We start from the raw sequence: 21304 nt of genomic DNA on the forward strand, positions 1-21304 counted from the left end.
AAAACATAAGAATGTTTGTCTCTGACAATTAAACAGGCCTTTGCCATAGGTTTCCAGCTGGGAATGTTAAATTACAGCTAATCTAGTTTCTAAAAACACAGTTCTTTCAGCACTGTTAGACAAAGAAAAGTATGACTGTCTCGATGTCACCAGTGGCCCAAACAGCTTGTACTGCCTTGATTCACTGATTTGAAAAACGATGACTTAGAGTTTCAAAAGTGCTGAGGGATGTTATAGCCTGGTCCTCTTATGATCAACTGATCTTTTCAGCTCTTAATGGGAAAATAAATCACAGACAAAAGATAATCCTGTTGCACAGAAGCAAAAAAGGTGTGATGTCCAGAGACTTTTATAGAAAAAAAGAAAACTCCGTGAAAGGGAGAAAGTAAATAAGGTAGTTTGTTCTGCTGATGCTCTTGTTGGCAAGGTCAAAGCCCTTTTCGGGAGCTGCGTACCTCAAGAAATGAGAATGAAACAAACTGTATTTGGAGAATTTGAACAGTGAACAGTAAAGATGTGAGGCATAGTTTTTCTTACAAACCCCTTCCAGCTCTCCCAAAATGTAGGATTTTAAGGCTTCTTTTAGATTTTTACTGTTCTTATTTCTTCTTTAGTGATAAAGCTGTCAGTTGCTGGTTTGTTTTCCTTTCATATTTACCAGTTTTCTCTTGGTTTAGTTTTGATACCACAGATGACATTAACTATATAGAAAAAGGAGCCAAATAAAGCTTTGCTATATTCTAATTAATGACTGTTCTAATAAAAAGGACTTTGATATGGCAGCCAGCCTAGAGTCACTTCTATGATCTTTAATTTTCAATATGATACATATTATTTATATCCTATAAACATAGGTGTAATACAATAGCAACACGAGCAGGAAGAAGACAGCCCATTAAGTATTTGGCCTGCATAAGAACTGATTGCACAGTCAATCTCTGCAGTGTAAACAGGCTTTTTTAGAACATTTGTTTGCATTTATAATTAAATTAGACTTGCACTAAAATGAAGATTCTCTATTGGAATGTTAAGCGGAAAATCTTATTAAAAAAACACACCGCTTTCCTCATTACTTTAGTGAAACTCTGTTTGAAATTAGTGCTGTGCTCTGCATCATGTTGGACCGGGGACATCGGGGTGGGCCACTAATGCCCGAATTAAGTAAACCACACTCTTCTCTTCTCATGGAGGTACAGGTTTCTCCTGAGCAGTTTGTAGCTAATCCCCTGGAGGAAAGATGATTAGATCCCCTCCTCTCTCCGCTTCACATCCCTTTGTTGCCTGACCAACTCTTTGCACCTACAACCTGCCACTGCTGCTTGATGGGCCTCCCAAGTAATCTGTGGATCTGGCCGTTCTGAAATCCATTTAGGGATTAGGAAGGACTATGAAGTGGGTATATATCTCCCAGTCAGCAGCCTGGAAGTCAGGGAAATATTAGCAGGATGCTAGCACTCACATATCTATGTCTATAGAGCCACACCGTGACTTAATGGGCTGTTCCATGCCTGCAGCTTCCTACCTAGCAGAGAGAAAGGATGCTATTCAAACAAATGAAGCTGTGGCCTGTGATTTTAAAGCCATTCCTTGTGCCTGAATTGCTTCTTGAATGTTCTGATTAACAGCTACTGGATTATTCTTTGGAGGCTGCAGTGTTCCACCCTCTCTTTTCCCCTCATATGGTGGCCCTGAGGAATGCAAATGTGGCATTGAAATTTACAGCTGAGAACCTTTGGCATGTCTGCCTTGTCTACCTGAGGAAAGGCTAACTGCAGACCTGGCCACTTATCTGTATAGCTGAGATTTTAAAGGGCATGTAAAGGAGCTCGGATGGATAATTTCGTTTCCCACTGAAAATCTATCTCACGATGATATAAAATGCATGACTTCCTTGGTTGTAGCAACAAAGACTAACAAAAGAAACAATAATTACCACAACAGATAACATGATAAAATAGTGCTACAGGAGCACTATTTCTCTTTGAATTTTCTTTGGTCACTCAGTAGGTAGATTTATTGCAGTTGCCCTAAGTAGCCTGTGTCAGAGTGGTTTAATGTACCATTAACTTCACCTTTATATATTCATTTCTCACAGTGGTATAAGCCAGAAGAAAAAGGTGCCTGGTACCTCTGCACTGCAAAAAGACAGCTTAGGCTTCTGTCTTCCTTTACAGCATCATCCCATCTGTTTTAGGGGAAAATTTGAGCGGTAATGTTAACCTCAACTACGTTAACCTTTGGATGCCATGAGACATGATAGACAGAGCCATTATTTTTATGGCACGTTTTTTTTTCCTGAGCAAAGATCCTGGGGAGTGAAGAAGGATAAAAAATCCTGGGTTTGCTTCTCTGTCTCCAAACAAAATACAGTGCACAGTTACTTGGAAGCCAAGGCAGACTGCATTATCGACACACAAATACCCAACAACTATAAATCTAAGGGAACCCAAGTAATGAGTCAAAACCAGGAGGCTGATGATTTATTCAGTCTCACTGAATTTACTGGCATAAATACTGTTTCCTCATAAAGTAGAGTTCACCCGCCCGTTTCAGCCGAAGACACGACTGCTCTGGAGCACCTTCATTATGGATGTAAATGCAGGCTCGAGAGTGAAAATGATGAAAATGTTGGGGTCAAAAGTCTTAGTTTATGCTTCGAACAAAACTAATTGAGGAAGTAATTCTCCAACTATTACTATCTTCCCCCCAAAAAACCCCTAAGCACCATCATTTAGCAGTTCTAGTAAAAGTCTTCAGGCAACAATAAAAGAGTGAAGGAAAGGTAGGAGAAAAAGTTGCAGCAGCTTTGCACGTGCACTTGATTAACTCAAAAAGTGCATAAAGTCTTGAATGCAATTTAAGATTTGTTTCCTTTCCTAATTTCTGAAAAGCTTCATTTGTTTTTCTCATTAAGCAGGATCAGGAGGTTCACTGTCACCAATGATATTTGCTAAGCTATTAAATGCGAATATGTTTAGTCTTTGCCAAGAGGAGTACACTGTTCAGAGAGGTCAATGTATTTGTCATGTATCCTAATTAGCTACCAATAGCAGCTTCCACACCTGTAACATCATTTATTGATCAGTTTTAGCTTTATTTAGCTACATCTGTGATAACTGTTCTTTTGTAATTGCGGAAATATGTTCATTACATGTGGAGTGTGGGGTAACACATTCATTAACTATAACCATAACACAATGGTTAGTTCTAATTTTGGTTCTTAAGTTCCCCAAACATTCATCTTTCCTCTTCTCGTTTCCTGGGATCAATTATTTGCCTTATTGAAATCAGAGGTAAATCTTCCACTGAGTCTGGCAGAGCCAGGATGCTAGTTTTAGCATTTCCTTTTCAGTTCTTTTCAGCACCTTTTTCTCTTTGTCTGTTTTCCTTTGGATCTCTGTTCTATTTTTGGTTTTGTTTAACTTTCAACATCCAAACAATCTGCTATTTTCCCTTTTATTCTTTTTTTTTTCCCCCTCACTTTGATTCTTTGGTTTCTACATATGCTTTGTTTTTGCCACCTTATTTCATTTATCCATTTCCTCCATTTTTTTTCTTTTTGTTTGTTTCTCATCTACTGTTTAACCATTATTTTCCTCTGCTTACTAAGCTGTTTTTTCTCGCTCTTAACTGACTGATTCCCTCTGTGCAATGTCTTTCTACCTTCCCTTTCCTCTCTTTTCCAAAACACAACTCATCATTCTATGCCACCAATGTATAGCAGATTCTGAAATTCTGTCATCTGAGACAGTTAAATACTAAACAAAACATTACCAGGGTGGAGGAATCACTTACCCTGATTGACAACAAATCGTAACTTCTGTATTGTTGCCAGATTGCCGCTAACTCTGTATATTCCATCAACTTCTAGACCTGAAAGAGAAACACACATTTCATTCTAAATCATATAAGTATTTTTCTTTGTACATCTGTCAAGAAGCCAGAAGCGCCCTAACAAGTATGAAGAAGTGCAGAGCAGTGAATGACTGAAAAATAATCCACCTGACAAACACCAAAGTGCTTCCTTGCCTGATTACGACAACAATGAGAAATAAATGCGGTAGATTAGCTTAAGTGAATACAAAATACCTGACTGTAATTATCTTGTAATTCTGTCAGCAGAATACATTCTGCAAAGGTATTTGTGTGCAATGGGAAAAGGAAGAGTGGATTAGCTCTTGTGTTCGTGGAGAAGGGTTGTTTGGGATACAAACGACGGTGTGTTAGCCCTGCTGAAACACGAGGTGCTTCTCCGAATGGTGTATATTAACAGGGGAAGCTCGTCCATCTGAGGCCTGAGTTTTTCAGATGTGAATATCTGAGGCTATGACCTCAGGGTGCGATGCCCACTCATGACGTGTGTAAGACTACACACAACTACAGCTTCTCTACTGTATTCGTCATAGCAGATCAGATGAGTTTGAAGCTAAAATTAAATATCCCAAATAGGACATGCCCTGGAGTACATTTTTTCATTAATATAGGCCATCCATTTCAAGGACAACCTGACAGACTTGTTTCTCCCTGCATATCTACTCAAGGTTTATCTTCTAGGTGAAACTAGATGTCATACTCCCTTTTGTGACATATTATCTCCTACAGCAAGCGCTGCTGATATGACTGTTTAAAATAGCACTTTCAGCCCTAGTTGCATAGCTGTAGCATTTCAAAGCATGTGGGAACTGCTCTCCTTTCCTTGGAGAATTAGCTATTGTACAAACAATGACCGAAATGACTACACACTTAAGAACTGAAAACACAGAACTGTACATTGTCACTCCACATTTAAGACTTGCAAGTAAACAAGAAGCTAAGAGAATCTACAACAAACTCAAGTTTTTTTGTTGTTTTTTTTTTTTTTTAAGGCTATTAAGGCTACTCATCACTTAGAACATGAGTTTTAATTAATCTTGGCAAACAATTTCAGAGAAAGCCTTCCTCTCAGAAAACACTAATTTGTCAAGACAAAATGGTTTCAGGAAATATTTCAGTTCTGACAATGTGTCTAGTGGGAATTTTTCCTTTTCCAATTCAGGGTGAGGAAAAAGGAAAAAATGAAAGTATAGGAAAACATGAAAACAAATCAAAATATATCTCAGAAACCCACTTGTAATTACATTCAAATAGGAGGGAGCTGAGGTTCAAGTCACAATTTCAAAGACACCTGCATCATTCTTGGCAGATGAAGGCCACAGCTTCAATGGACTTCAGTGCCTGCAGGTATCCCTCACTGATTGTGAAGGATTGTAAAAAAAACAAACAAACAACAATTCACAAAATAAAACTGGTGCTCTGTTTTGGAAAGTGGGACTCCTGTTGGTAAGGGATTAAGATTTGAAATGGTAAAATTTGTCAGTTGTAAAAAAAAAGAATGTAAATTGAAGTCTAAACCAGAGAGTAAAGAGGAAAAAAAGTAAGTGAACAAGCAAGAAACCCCAAAACAGGACGTTTAACTTTTGCTTGGATCTAACTCAACTTGATTCTCAATCTTCCAGGGTATATGGAAATGAAAGCAATACTTGTCACTGTGTGTGAAATAGCAATGTCTCACATTAATAGCATCAATTTGGAACAGCTCAACCCCCTCAGTATGAAACTACATAAATTATCCAGATCGAGTGAAAATGACAAACTATGTTGTAAATTGGAGGATATTACATCTTGCAAAATGATCTGGAGTACATAAGTGAATTATTATTGTTATAAATTTACTTTGGTCCAGAAATGAGTTCTGATTAGCATTTCATTTGGACACTATGCAATATGGCAGAAAGAAAAAAAAATCCAAGAATATCAAACCAATTATAGTGTTCACGTGCCATCGACTTTCTGCTCCAAGAACTTTGAAAGTTAAGCCAAACCAAACCAATGTAAATTGGTGGATTTGGACATCCTTTTCACAACCACATTATCTTAGCTGGATTGTTAACAACTTATTTTGGAAATCCAATTAGGTACAAATAGAAGAGAGAGAGAGAAAGAGAAAGATGAAGAAAGAGGGATGACTTCAGAGTTCTAATGTCCTGATTCTGTGAGCAAATTTCAAAGAAAATTCACTTTTAAGGACACCTCTATCAAGGACAAAATCATCACTGCACTGCTGTCAGCGTTTCTTCAAGGCAGGCTATAAATACTTAGGGAACAAGATGAAACAAAAGTCTTTAAGGGTTTTGTATCTGGTGTTGGCACTCAAGTACGGTGGTAAAGAATGTTTTAGGAAAATTATTCATTGTAATAAAGTCCAACTTCTTGTTTACTATAGGTTGACCTTCTTATGGAGTTGGTTTTATCAGAGATGAATTATTGGATTTTGCCCTCGAGGAGAAGAATTATTTTATTTGCTTTATATCACAAACTCCAACTTTGTTTTTGTTTGTTTTAATGAGGAACCTGAGAATAGCACAGACCCACAATTAGAAGTGGCAGCCAAAATGTTGATAAAGACTTCAATATGTCCAGGCGTCTAAATTAGCTCACTAACTATGGGTGAAGTAAAGCTTTTGTCAAAAGTTCACACAGATTGTCTCAATGAGGAAGTTATAAGGCAGCTGAATTCAGGTTTGATTGAAATTCATGAGCAGTCAACATGATATACACTCAACAAAACTGCACTGAAGGTCTTACATGAGTACTCGTTAAAGAGCATTTCTTGCACTCCTGCTTCTAGCCAAAGCACAACTATGCACACAGATCAGCATCAACTCTGATAGCTGCTTGACCTGAAACCAAGCAGTGCAGAAAAAGCACTATATATATGGGCCATAAAAGAGTTTAGGTGATGCATTTACCCACGTAAAAGTTTTAAAATATTTGACTTTGATATTAGTTCTGATATTTTATGAACTGCCTTGAATGAAATGCTCTCATTAATTCTCATTTGTTGCAGAGAATGAATCCCTCTCCCAAATCACTCTGTCTAAGATTAACATACATTGGACAGTATCTTAAAATTCAATATAAGAAGTAATGTATACATGCAAGTTTTTTATTTTTCTTTCGCCCCCTCCCCCCCTTTTTTAAAAAATAATATTTAGATCTTGAAACATATAATCTTAAATGATAGTAGGTAACTTCCTGCATAGAAACCCATGAAACCTCTCCAGTTAATGCATCCTGAGGTAGGTGTGGTCCCCTGGCCTGGTTTTATAAAAGAAACCATCGTGCTGGATTCAACAACAAAGCAAAGTACAAACTTGAAAAAAAAGGCATTCTTTAGCTAGTCCTTTCATTTAAAATCAGTTATGTTCAGGGCAAAAATATTGTATTTCAAAGGAGCCTATTATGCCTTCCCATAAACAGAAAGATCATACGTTTTAAAACTAAAGTATCATTATGTAATCAAGCTGTTGTATTATAAACTATTTTGTGGGCTCAGATGCCCAGGGCTATCTTTACAAATATTTCAAAGGTCATTATCAGGGTATGTTCTCCCTAAAACTTTAATTCTTTCCTCCTGTTTTCATATACATCTTGCCATAAATACCTGATTTATAAACATTTCTCAAAAGTTTACAAAGGGCACAGAAGTGAGGCATTAAGTCATTTAAAGAGGCAGAAATGCACGAATGCAGCAAATACACCAATGACAAGATAACGAGACTGATGAGAGAATCACCACAAAACAGTCTGCAACAATAGCAGTTTTACAAAAACATCAATATTTGTGCCATTAGAAGGCAAATCATGAGGTGTATTAATGAATAAATTCAACATGTTAAAATTCAACCCTTGGAAGCACTGCATCTGGATTAGGTTACAAAAGGTGCCTGAATTTTCAGGTGAATGTAGGAGCTAAAAAAATCCTGGTTTTGTCTGGCACAAAGGAAACTGGAGATGAAAATCACGAGAACAACACAGTTGCACCACACAGAAGAATACAAAGGCATCAGCAACAAACATGGAACCATATAGAGTGAAGCATGATAAAGTGGTGGTGTGAGTAGAAGATGTCTTACTCAATAGACCTGGTGTGAAGCTCAAGCAGCTCAGGTTGAAACAAGCACTATCTCTGCTTGAACATGAGCATTTGTGCTCAATGTGGCTTTCACTGGCAGAAGAGTTATTCCGATACTGTAGAAGCAATAAGAGGGATGCACTGGGAGACTGGCTAGACTGACCTCGGTCCCAGACAGTCTACTTAAATAATTAATTCATGAGTCTATGAAGAAATAACTCAGAGCAAAATGTAATTAATCATAATTAGCATGGTTTCATGGAAATCAAGGTCTTGTCTAACAAACTATCATTTTGAAGGATTGGATTTTTGACAGGTCTGAATGATAAAGACAATAGTATTGAAATAGTATATTTGGCATTCCAAAATGCCTTTGACTCAGCACCAGATAGCATTTTGATTAAAGCACTTACACTTTATGGAATTATCAGGGCATATTTCACATGGATTAAAAACTGGCTCAATGGTAGACCTCAAAATTTTGTAGTTAATGGAATTTATCACTTAACAAGGTCAAAACTGGAAGAGTTTGGATGAGTGGAGCTCTCAGTCTGGTGCCATCTAATACCTCTATCACAGATGTGAGCAAAGATAACAGATCTCTGCTGGCACAGTAAGCAGATGACATAAGGATTAGGGAAGTATTAAATAATGATGAGGACAGGTTAAGTTACCGAAGGCCTGAACAGCCACATTAAGCGGCCTCACTCTAGTAAAACAAGTTTTCATATGAAAAGAAGGCTCCTAGCTCCCTGGACATAGATTGCAGAAGACCTGGGGGTTATTTTAGATAATTAGTGGAATAGGATCTCCCTATTGAGTCCCTCAGAAAAGAGGGCTAATCTGATCCCTGGAATTACAGAAAGAGGAATATGGAACATCAGTGGAGAAGTAAGAGGCCTTCATGCACTGCAAACAGAATCTCCACTAGAGCACTGCATTTAGTGTTCGTGCAAATAAAATAACATACTTGCATGGTATTAAAGGTGGAGAAATGACCTCTCTATAGGTACTTTTCATGTGATGCATAGGTACTGGACTTACTACTATGACTTATGACATCAGCAATGATCACTGTGGGACCTGTGACAGGCAAGTCAAAATTGAAAAGAGCATGAACAAGGTCTTTTTATTAGTTCAAGACTGCTTCAGACCAGTAAAAAAAATGGTAATGGGGGAAAGAAAAGAGGGGAAATACAAACTAGTTCTTAACAAGCTAAGAAATGAGTCTATAGGAGGTGTCTGATGTGAGGTTTAGTGAATCTCTTTAGGAAGTAAACTAACGAGAAATAATCCTGTGTTTGACTGAAATAATATCAAGAAGATGAGGGGCGTTCCTATGTAAAAAGAAAACCTCATTTTTTCTTATGGTAATAAGTTCAAGATGCAATGAAAGAAGAAAAGCTTGACTAAGATCTTATTGTTTTCAAGACCCTGTAGAAGCTGTTTAATGGAAGCAATTACACCACTGCATATGAACATTACATACTGAGAATAAGTAACAAGTGAATATGACGGATGATATACTTTATTCTGTTTTATGTCACTTGATGGTAGGATTTCTATGTGGATATTTATATACAGATAAGTAAGGGTAGCAGCAGTGCTAAGCAAGTGCAATTTGAAGTAGCACACATTTTACTGCTATGTGGGACTGCTGCTTAATGCCTAAATCAAGCTCACTATGACTTCGTCTTCTCCTCTATTGTGTTGCTCTGTCTTTGTCATTCAAGAAGTTTATAGCTTAAAAGCCCCAGGAATAACAAGATGTACTCTGAAAGCTCACTGCAACAAGAAACAAAACTGAGCTTGGAAGCTACTCTTTTTGAATGAAAGCATCAAATAGGCAGTGCCACTGTTCACTGTAATTTTGCCATTACCTCCAATATATACTTTTTGCCATGCGGATAGTCCCACTTCTTGCAGCTAAACAAAGTGACCTCATTGTTTTCCACTGTATTTTCTTTTAAACATTGGCTGGGATGATTGAGATTCAGGAATGTGGGAAAATGGATTCCCAAGCCACGTCCATCCCCTTTAATTCTGAGCTGTAATTTTTGGCTTGGCTTGAATCACAGTCATCACATTTCAGTCTGAATCTCTCTGTAAAGTGATCTTTCTTAAACATTTCTTTCACTCATCATGGGATCAGAAACAAAGCCATTCTAGTCTTTCAGCGAAACACTTACAAACGTCTCTTTACAGCGACTCACAAGAGCTGAATTTCCTTCAAAAATGTTTGAAAAAGAGGAGGTTTTCACTGCCTGATTGTCCTCTTTGTGAATCTTGTCATCTGTATGCCATGAGCTACAGCTATTTTAATCTGTTTTTGTTTGCAATCCATTTGGTGTCCGCCCAAGAAAATGCAGGTGATTCTAATTAACTTACTGCTGAAGATGTGGAAAAATCTCAATTGTGCTTCAGAAAATTATACACTTAAAACCTTCCCTCTATTATTTATAACGGCTTATTAATGAAAATGATTACATGAATATATTTACCACCTGATTCATCTTTGTTCACTTTTAAAATCAACGAGGTTTATGCAAAAGGGAAAAAATCCCTACCAAATACAGACTTCAAGTACACACATTGCTCACTGGTTTAAATGGAATGGCAGTATAAAAGAAAATGACATTGTATTACTTGATGCAAAGCAGTATAATATCTGAAATTACTGAATGTTTGGAAATATTCTTTCTGTAACACATCAGTATGTAATTCTGTGATTTTTGTTGCTGTTGTTTATTTGTTTCCTATTTTACTATCTCCTTCACCACTCCTATAAGTTGTAATTTGCTGCAGTTATCACTTCTCGTGCATGGGTTAGTCGATCCATTCTGACCATTCTTACCTGCTTGGTACTGTGGCAATATGATTCTATGTGTTCTGACAGAAGGGAATTTCAGGTAGTGAGGTCTGAGTCATGAGGGTCGATAGACATTAAATACTAGCATTGAGTTTTTTCTGCTAGGTGCAGCTACTAATGGCCATTTACCACCTTCCATCAGTTAGCATTTCCACTACTCTGTACCATGCAATATATGCTATATATATATATATGTATGTGTAATATAGTCTAATTTGAATGTGATGAGAATGTGGATAATGCAGTTTAATTTGGGGAGAATGAAAGCCTGAATAAAGGTTATCATTTCAGGAGAAGCTGATGATGGAAAAACTCATTCAGTATGTGACATGTTTGGAACAGCTGGGGATGTAATGTTGAGTGGCGGGAGAAGAGAGCCAAGGTATTTTGTATGTTCAAGAAATATATACAACATTGCCATTTCTTACATCCCAGCTGTGCCTGTTAACTTCTGGAAACATGTAGAGCTAAGCAATAAAGCATACTTGACTGATATTTACTGCAGCATGCATTATAAGACATTTTCTACTGCACATTATGATCTGAAAGAGTTAAGCAACATGAAAAATACAGGCACAAGATTATATCTGTCATGGATGAAAATACTACATTTATGCCTCATTGTAATCCATTCATTGGTTTATGGACCCCGAGCCCTTCAGGGAGTGTCACAACTCCACATGATACTGCTGAGAGCTGTATTTTGCTTTTGGATTTCTGATTTAGCTGAAAGAAGTTTGAAAACACATGTAGCCTGACAACTCCCCATTGGCTACGCAGCCGAGGAGGGTCAAGAGCATAAACTATTCCAGCAAAAGCCAGCTGTAACTTATGATCCCTAAACTGGCAAAAGATCTGCTCATTACAGACAGTAGCCTACAAGAAATTTATGCATTTTGCTAAATACTCCCACTTCGGTTAATCTGTGCTTCGTTTTGGGATCCATCATCACCAACATCACGCCTGTGTTTTTTGAGCAACATCTGAGTACTAAGGGAAATTGCACGTGGGGGGTCTATCTCTGTTCTCAGGACTATATAGGACTTTCCCTCAGGTCCACAGACATCAGTAGGAGCTGTGGTTAAAAGCTAAGGGACGGACACAATTCTCCAAACATCTCCTACTCCCAAAGCTGACTTTAAAGAGAATTTAGTGCGCAGCAGGGACAAATCTTTTCCCATCTTTCACAATAGCGAGAGATGAAATTAGAACTCAGTAATGTCACCTCCCCATCCTGACCAGTATTGCCGTTATTGGACTTTGAACGGTTGGAAGTGGAAGAACTGTACATTTGGGCACACGTAATCTTCCGCCAAAATGGGTAAGGAGCTTGCATTTTCTGGACCGTAGTACCTTTGCTTGGCAAAGAGATTTCTGTTATGGACAGTGACTGGGATTTGAGATTTAGGATGGAATAGATATATTTAGGATGGACTCTGAGAGCCACATTAGAGCTTCTTCCATCATTCCTTGCTTTTTAGATCCAGTTGAGGAGTTCAGATATGCCCTGTATTCTTCCCTCAAATTGATCCATTTTTATTTGACAGCTATACTCAAATCAAGCTCAAATGTCTTAAAGTTATTGCGTCCAGGAATGAGTCCTGCCTAACTATTTGTGGGCACTTTCTGCAGCCGAGGTGCACTGCAGTGGCATTTTAATACAGAGTTTATCCACTGTAGTACAACAACAGTTAAAGAAATTGCAGCTAGGCACTTGACAGTACTTCTTTCATGGCATTATACAGAAGGCTGAATATGTTTTGTATGGTCGGAAATCAGACCAGCTCAATTCTAGATTTCTAACAGGAGGACTGAGCTAGCAGAACTTTCCTCAAATAATGGAGTTTGGGCTCTTGTTGTTCATCAAGTAACAGTATTTACTCTCTAATACAATACTCTAGGCATCTGTCTTTATACTTAGTGTTTAAGTGGGAAAAAACATTTAAAAATGATATTCTTAAGGCTGCAGAACCCTACCAGACACCTTGAGTGTTACAGCACATGCCTATGACAGAACTCAGACTTTCTTGGAAGATAAATATAGATATGGCTATCTAACACCAACTGACTGAATTCTTAGCATTGCATATCTGACTAACATATAAGTATGGCAATACAAAGGTGTGTGCATGTATATGCATAGATAGAGTCTAATTTAATAATATCCTTCCCAGTGTACCTTGCACACATTTAAAGACACACTAATGATTAAGATTGTGGGATTCCACCAAACTCTCACACCACCGTTGGTGTGATAAACCTATAAGCTACAACTTTCATTGACATATTTAGCAAATATGGCTTGATAAGTATGACTATGAAACTGTGACACTAAAACTAAGTAGTAACAGTGCACAGAAAAGGTAGAACATTATTTTTAACATGACACAAGCCTTCCATGCTGACATGTTTTTCCATCGATTTTAACTCTTAGCTGCAGAACTCCAGTTATATATCTTATTTTTGTTATAATTCCGACTACAATTACTGTTGTAAAGAGGCTCAGGTCACTTAAATGACTTCCTGCCTCCATTCCATTGGGGCAGAGTCTGATCACCAAAGCAACATCTGGTAAAAAGTATGGTCAGCACACCTACAGAAAACATGGAAACCATGAACTGGGTTACAAACAGCATTAAGTACCAGGACTTACAGTACCAGTGCATACCTCACTACATTGACAGAAGCCATTCCACAAGTCATAAAGAAATGCTTTTCTTTTTATAGTTCTACAAGCCTGCTATAGCATACTATATTAAAACAGTTCAAAACTCATATATGAATTCTTCAGGAATTCCTGAATATAGTAGTGTTTATGTGTAATCTGAGATGGGACAAATTACTTTCTGTTTTCAGGTGAAAAAGAATGAATAAAAAAACACAAGGAAATACAAAATAATACAAATAATATTACTGAAACATATCTGAGACTTGCAAAGAATCAAGAAAAGATACTGACTTCTGAGAAGGAAAAAACCCCATTCAGTGGGAATAAAATGCATTGCATATCTCTTAGCTGACTTTTGTGAAGTGAAGGCATAAATATCAGCATCATTCGATATTTTCATGGAAGATAATTATCTTAAAATTTGAAGCTACAGGAGGAATTTTTATTTAAATCCTTGCCTTTGTATCTTAATCGTGAGTTTCAGCAAGGAATGATGTAAGGAAGGTGGAAATCCAATCTCAACCCTTTTATTAGGGTTCACACAGACCCTCTGGTGTTTCTGAGGGCTTGGAAAGGAGAAGTTGGCATATAGTGGTTTCCATATCTAATTTCCCTCTTTGGTCAAAATTCCAGTAAATATTAATGACATTTACGATAGAGACATCCATGAGAGTTGCACAGATTCGAACACAAACTCTTACTGTAAGCTGCGCTCTTTGTGTTTTCAGTGCTTGACATACCAGAACACAAAAATGCAAGCAAAATAAAGATAAGAAATGAAATCACTAGGAACAATTTCTGGTGTACAAATCCAGATTATTTGCAAACGTCATTATATTGTGACTGTTTGCAAAATACTTCAACAAGTCATGTCTTGGCTCAGTGAGGGTAGAAGGGCAACTAAGCAAAATGCTGCATTGCTTGATCTACCTACCAGTGCTGTGCGAATAGCCCAGTTCACAGTGACAGGCATTAAATAAGCAGTTTGTGAGCTCATCTGCTTTAGCGGTAAATAGGAAAACCTGAATGCCTAATGACCACCCCTTTCAGAATTTGCCATTTTCATCTTGGTTTTGAGGTCTGGCTTATGGGGTAGCCAGGTTAGAGAATATGAATGATTTCAGTTTCAGTGGTATATTAGCTAGAGTAGATGTTCAGCTATCTTAAAGCGAAAACAGTTTTCATTAGATGTTATGCCTTATCTTCCTACTAAGGCTTATTAAAAGTACGTGGCACCTGATAATTTCACACCGAGTGAGTGACTGCTAAATTGCCCCCTCTCTGCCTCCCCGTCTCTCTCTCACACACACTCATACACACAAACAGAGGAATGCTTCTCAACTGCCAAACTTTGTGCCAAGATTTTGTTCAATTTAATCTCAATCATATGAGTTAGAGGACCATGAAACAAAGTTTCTACCAAGTATGCTGACAGACTTTTAGTTCTAGTGGCTCCACGGGGCATCTCTCAAAGTACGGCAAGAAACTTTTCTTATTAAAGATTTCTGAGCTTACCCGTTTTCCATTTAAGACAACATGAGCAATATCACCATAAAGAACTCAACACTTGCTAACTGATACCATGCACTCATCAAAATTATTTCACTTCTAAGTAAACAAAGAGCTGTGGTACCTCCAACACCATTGTGTGGTTGCTGCTGGCACAGGAAAGCCGTGCAGCGGCAGCCGCTTTGGCGCACTATGTCACGTAACCCCATGTCAGGACTGACAAATCAAAACATATGGCTTGAAATAGTAGGGAAAACATTTCCTGGGAAGATGGGGTGAAGAGGCATGGAATAGCCTGACCCTTTCTTTTGAGGTCTTTTTTTTTTATCTTCCGGGCAAAGAGAACTTGAAGATTTATCACTTTGCTGCTGTTTCAGAGGCTTTCATGGTGATGTTAAGGGAATATCTGCATATTTACATTTCAGATCCAAATACATAAAGTTTAAGACCCTGATCCAACACAACATTGTGTAGAACATCAAATGTCTATAAAACTGGACTTATTCACTTCCATAAAGAGAAGTCTACTCTTTTTCTACTGAACTGATCACAGGAATTATGCAATGAAATGACTTATATCAATTTCAAAGTAGAATAAACATGAGAAAGCAGCTCCTAGTAGCAATACTTGTATCCCCAGAATTAGAATTACTTCAAATGTATCATCTCTGGCACCAGAAAAACAAGGTGCATAGGAGAGACTGAGAATTGGATCAATCTGCCTGGAGGTATCTGGGATCAAAGCGATGCGGATCTGCGATGTTATATAACAAAATGGCCACATTCTGCTCTCATTTACATCCATGTCATTCCACTGAAACCAGTGGGCATTGTTCGTCTGTGTGAAGACAAAAAGAAGTTGGTTTGCTACGTAATTACATCCACGATCTGCGAAGATACTGATTAAAATGAAACAATCTGCTGAGCGAATGCACAACTGGAAGTCTTTATTTGACTTGTTGATTCCTGGGTGGTGGGGGGGAGAGTTTCTTATGTAGTAGCAAATTTAGGGAAGATTCAGTTGCCAGATTGCTAGCAACATCAACTTCATAAGTTCAGAGGAGTCAAATAAATTGAAGTAAAACTTCTCTTAAAGAAGAGAAACCGTTACCATAACGTCTCCTTTTTAAGCTGGTCTTGCTTTGCCCTCTGCTTTGCTCCTGAAGCTTTCTGTTGATACAATTTCTCTCACTTAGGCATCCATCCCATTAGGCTGCTATATTATATGGTTAAAACATTGATGTAACACAAGCTGCTACAGGAAATAATTGAAGTAATAAAATACAACTGCAGTTATTTGCTCTCTTGAATAGCAGGCAGAAAAAAAGAAGGCAGGGTTTTTAAAAACTGACTCCATCGTGTTGCACACAGACAGGATAACTTTTTACCTCCTCCTTTATTGCAATAACACCTTTTTTTTCCTGAAAAACACAGTGTAGTTGTAGTAATTTTTTATATTTTTAACAGGAAAAGTAATTAGTCCACAGTGTGGAATTATGCTTTCATTATTTCCTTTAAAATCCATAAATTTAAGGACCAGGGATGCTAAAAGAACGTGAACATACAACTACCTTTTCTTTTCTTCCCTAAAAGAACTTAATGAACTTAAACATTTTAACCTTGTGAACATCTCTAGGCCAGAATTATTTTGCCAACTGTTAGCCCAAATCCTTCCATTAATGGTTGAACGGCAAAGTCTGACTAAATGGGGTTTACAGAGGTAATGCTTCCAGATCCTTGCTTGTGAGAGTATGTGCATTGTACTGGGACATGATGCCTCACATCCTCAGTGTTTCAGGAGGATAAGAGGGGATTTATTACTATTTATTCACTTATCTATCTATTTATACCTTCTATGGCTCAAAGGTGGATATCCTCAAGTGTGTGCTTCCTTCAATGTGACCAGGAGGTACATCAGGACCTTCATGTGCTCACTGGCAGAATAAGCAGCAGTTACAGTCAGCTGGCTTTAAATTTCTCAAGATTTTTTTGTTTCTGCATATACACGTCAACTATTTGATTTACAAGGTGTATTAACATTATTTTAATATCAAGAAAATGTTGTTTGATTCTTTTTTGTTCCATAGGTTAAGTGGTTTCTTTTATTTATGATGTCTATTGAAAAAGATTTTATGGAAAATTCTCAAGACAAAATGCCCTGTTTCCTTCTACGTGTTCACTAATAGATATATTATACAATGCTAGAAAAAGGCAAAAGGCCAAACTCATCTCTGGTGTAATTCCAGTAAAAGCAATAAAATTACCCAAGGCATGAATTTGGCCCAGGCATTGCAGAAGTTACTCTGGTGCACACTGAGTGTCTGCTTGTTGTTACTGGCAAGGCTTAAAATACAAATCCCCCCTTTCTCATAGAAATGGATACATCTCTCTGGAACAGATTAATCAATGAAACAGGTATCAGGTAGCTACGACAGACACAGCAACTGGCCCACGTGCCTGTCTTTTTTATGGCTTCTTCTGACTAGATGCTTTTGGAATTTTTAAATATATATTTCTTTTCTCTTTTGTGTCTTGTCACTGCAATGCTCTTATTATTATTTTTTTTCTTTCCCTTTTCTTCTTCTTCTTTTTTTTTTTCTGCTGTTGTCTCCTCTTCTCTAATTTGTCTTGTATGCTCTTCCGTGATGTTTCCTGTTGACACTTCTCGATATTTTTCCTAACTCGGAATGTGGCTTTCTAGCAGACACAGAGGCCCCAGAGTGAATACCCGTCAGAGCCAATTCTGACTTGGACCTTGCACAATGCTATTAACTGGCTCTTGCTCTAAGAAAGGTGGCTATAGTGGGATTGCCTGAGCCTGAAGACAGAACGGGGCAGGGAAAGCTTGCCAATATGTTTGCACTAAATTCAACTGCTCTTAATTTCAGCTCAAAAGAAGATGAAGAAAAACACAACATTTTAAATCACAAACTTACAAGGGTTTTTCTCAGAACTTGGTTGTTTTCTGCTGCATTCATCTGTACGTTTAAGTTTATGCTTGTTGGCCACTTTAAAGTAAACACAGTTCAATGCCCTCAGAAACAGTTTTCTTCAATCCACTAGAATTCCCTGTAAAAAATGCTTTATGTGCTGAACTGCTGGATATTTCTGTGTCTAATTTTTTTTTTTTTATCAGTTTGTTTTACTTTTTTTTTCTTTTAAATTCAGTGCTTACAAACGTTGGGAGCAGAAGTCTCCTTGGAACAAGACAGAATCATAAAAGACTTCAGGAATCTCATCGCAAGCTAAACAGTACAAATTGCACATTCTTCATGGAAGTATTAGCTTTTGGTGCGTGCCTGGATCCAAGTATAATACATTATCCCAAAGTGGGAAAGAATGAACAGAACAAAATTAGCAGAACTGGGAGCTCAGATCATTTGATGGAGCAACATGATCTCTGTACTTTCAGGGTACTGAATGCTAAAGCCACTGGAAACAGTATGTAAAATTATATTACAGTAAGCAAGGAAGCATGTGTAGGCCTGGGAGAAGGAAAAGAGGCTGGAAAATACCTTTCTAGAGGAAAATAAGTACAGAACATCAGTGAACGAGCTTGTAGGAAACAAACTACTATTCACAAACTATTTCTTATTCTGAGTTAGAGATATGCAATGCAAAATTTATGATAGAGAAAATACAAACAAAATACTTTTTCAATGGTTGTATAGGGGCCAATTGCTATGGGAGAGCAATCCCACACTCAGGCACAATTATAAAGCTACCCTGCGACCAAGATGGATTTCCTGAGGCTGCCCTTCTCAATGAAATCTTGTTGGAACTTATTCTTTGTACCACCATCTGATGAGTTCGGTCTAATGGTTCTGGGATGTAGCCTGGGAGCACTGTATGGTTAATGGAAATTCAATAATGATGGTGAACACACTCTGTCAAAACTACCCGACACTTTCCAACTGCATTCTTTGGGTCCTCAGGAATGGGACTGAAGCATTTTTTGGTACCAAACTGCTTAAGCTAAACACAGTCTACAAGATCAAGTCACTGAACACAAATCTAATAACATGGAGTATCAGAGTAGATAAATACCTTAGCTGAACGGGCCTCATGTCTTCTGTCATCCCCACCTCTCGCCAATAGCCTACTCAGCACACCAGGTCAAAATGCATGATCCCACATGGGAGCCATCAGTGTTCGGAGGCGTCTGGGATTTTTTCTCAAGTCTTATGCCACATTTTCTTCCATTAGAAAATGAGATAGTGTTAAACTGTTCTATAGTAATTTTTTTTTCCTCTAACTATATAAGTATATTCGCAATACTTTATATTTTTAAAACCCATTTCCTCTTTTCTTAATTCCTTAAGATAAGTGAACCTCCCCTATGTAAACTTTCTACCAGAATACTGACTACCTTTAAAGCAGTATATGATTTAGAAGGTAATATTTCACTTTTTTTTTTAATATAGATAGGTTTTTAAGTGCTTTTAGCTGCACTGCAGCATTTAGATTAAGAGATAAAACAGATGAAAGGACACAACCTTCTGTCACAGGGCAGAATGGCATTTGGGAGGTGAGATATTTTAAAATACCTTTTTAATCTTCGTTTGTCTTCATGAAGATGACTGTATTTCTTCACTGCACTCCATAAGGTACTTTATCTTTGCTCAAGACATTTTCTCCCTCAAATACTAAATATTCTGGTGTGCGAGACTTTGAGTATGTATGTGTGCAATCCTACAATGATATTATGCCTAACCAAATTGTAGTTAAAGCCGAAGCGAGTATCCATTTTAGGTGCTTCGAGGTGTCAAACTCCGGATAGATTTTAATGAAGTCTGATTTTCAACTTAAAACTTTTCTCCCAACTGTGTCCCCTGAAGTCTATGCACCTATCCGTCCTCTCAGGGCCTAATGGTCATTTCTGAAACCTTGTTCGAGGACCCAACCCAACCCAAGCAAAAGTCCTCCCCTCAGGATGAGCTCCCCACACTCTGGGGTTCTTGTCACTGTTCTCATTTAACATGATTTGTTCGCTGGGGCTCAGAGCAATGAAACCCAGTAAATAACACACTGGCCAAACAGAGAAGATAACAAAAGGAAATAGTTAAGGTACTATAATAATTTTAGCCATTCTTTTTTCAGGTCACTATAATCTGCCCAAAGATAACTAATTGTTCAAAGTAAACATTCCACTCCAACCACAAAAGGAATCCATTACACAAACATATAATTCACAGTCATTTTTAGTGGGTTGTAAACAGTTTGGAATGAGCATAAAATGGGACAAAAATCAAAGTGAGCATTTAGAAATGAAAAAGTGTTTGCTACAAAAGGTCAGTCCCTTTACTTGGCAAACTATGTAGAAAAGCCTGGGAAAATGTTGAACACACAAGCAGTAAGGGAATTTTAAAGCCAACAACCTCCCTGTTTCTTTAAACAGACATCGGAACCTATAACTGGATCCTGTCAAACAAACGACAGCAAAAAAACATAACAGCTGCTAAGAAGTAAAGTTGAAAGATAAAGTTTTCTAAGCTAAGAACCTCCTCAGAAGTGGACTAAAGGTCTTCCTTAAATCTTTAAGCAAGGTTATGGATCCCAGGGTGGCTTTTAGGCATTGAATCAAATATGTAATTTTGTGTATCATTCCTGTCAGAGCATCCTGTGCTCCAAGAAAAGCAACAGAAAACAATGTCTGCAATGTCCAGCTTAGAACAAAAACCGTACCTGTAATCACGAGACTTGCTGCCTGCAGTGTCATTTTTAAGGCATTTACACTGATTTTAGAGCACTAATGTGAATTTGGGAATAGAGGGAGAAAATGAAGGACATTTCAAAAGAGAGATGAAAGTTAAACTGTATTTCCCTGAAGAATTAGCACTGTATTTCAAAATCTGAAGTACACTGGATACCCCCAGTAGTTTTAGGATACTGACTGCTTGGGGTGTTCATTTACTCTGTCATTAGACACACAGACAGATGATCATCCCTGGAAAAGAGTTTTGTATCAGGCTACTTTCACACGATAAAACTTTACTGTGAGAAGTACTGGATGGCATTTTGTTTAGCTACAATGCAGACCAGTATTTTTATTTTTTATATGCGTTCTACTCATGCCTTTCACTTATTTAAAAAAAAATAAAAAATGCAAAAAACAGCCAGGACTTTTAAAGGGTCGTGTGTAACAAAATAAATAAGAGACTCAAGAAATGACTGGAAATCATATCTGGCCTGGAAACACCACAAGTCTTGCAATGGACCCCACCCTTGGCAGAAGCACATGGCACACGGACTCTGTGCAGGGAGGACTGTCACCAGCTCAGCTCTGTGGGCTTGGTGCTTCCCA

At 37.8% G+C, this 21304-nt stretch overlaps 1 protein-coding gene across 1 annotated transcript in view; it reads right to left on the bottom strand.

Moving 5' to 3' along the window:
- ARHGAP15 (Rho GTPase activating protein 15) overlaps nt 1-21304 on the bottom strand; it is a 310043-nt gene that overhangs the window by 98009 nt on the left and 190730 nt on the right. The window contains exon 11 of the mRNA XM_072342035.1: nt 3796-3873. Coding sequence (XP_072198136.1) covers nt 3796-3873 — 78 coding nt within the window. The remainder of the gene's footprint in view (nt 1-3795; nt 3874-21304) is intronic.

Source organism: Excalfactoria chinensis, chromosome 7 (genome assembly GCF_039878825.1).
Source record: "Excalfactoria chinensis isolate bCotChi1 chromosome 7, bCotChi1.hap2, whole genome shotgun sequence".
NCBI classification, from domain to species: Eukaryota; Metazoa; Chordata; class Aves; order Galliformes; family Phasianidae; genus Excalfactoria; species Excalfactoria chinensis.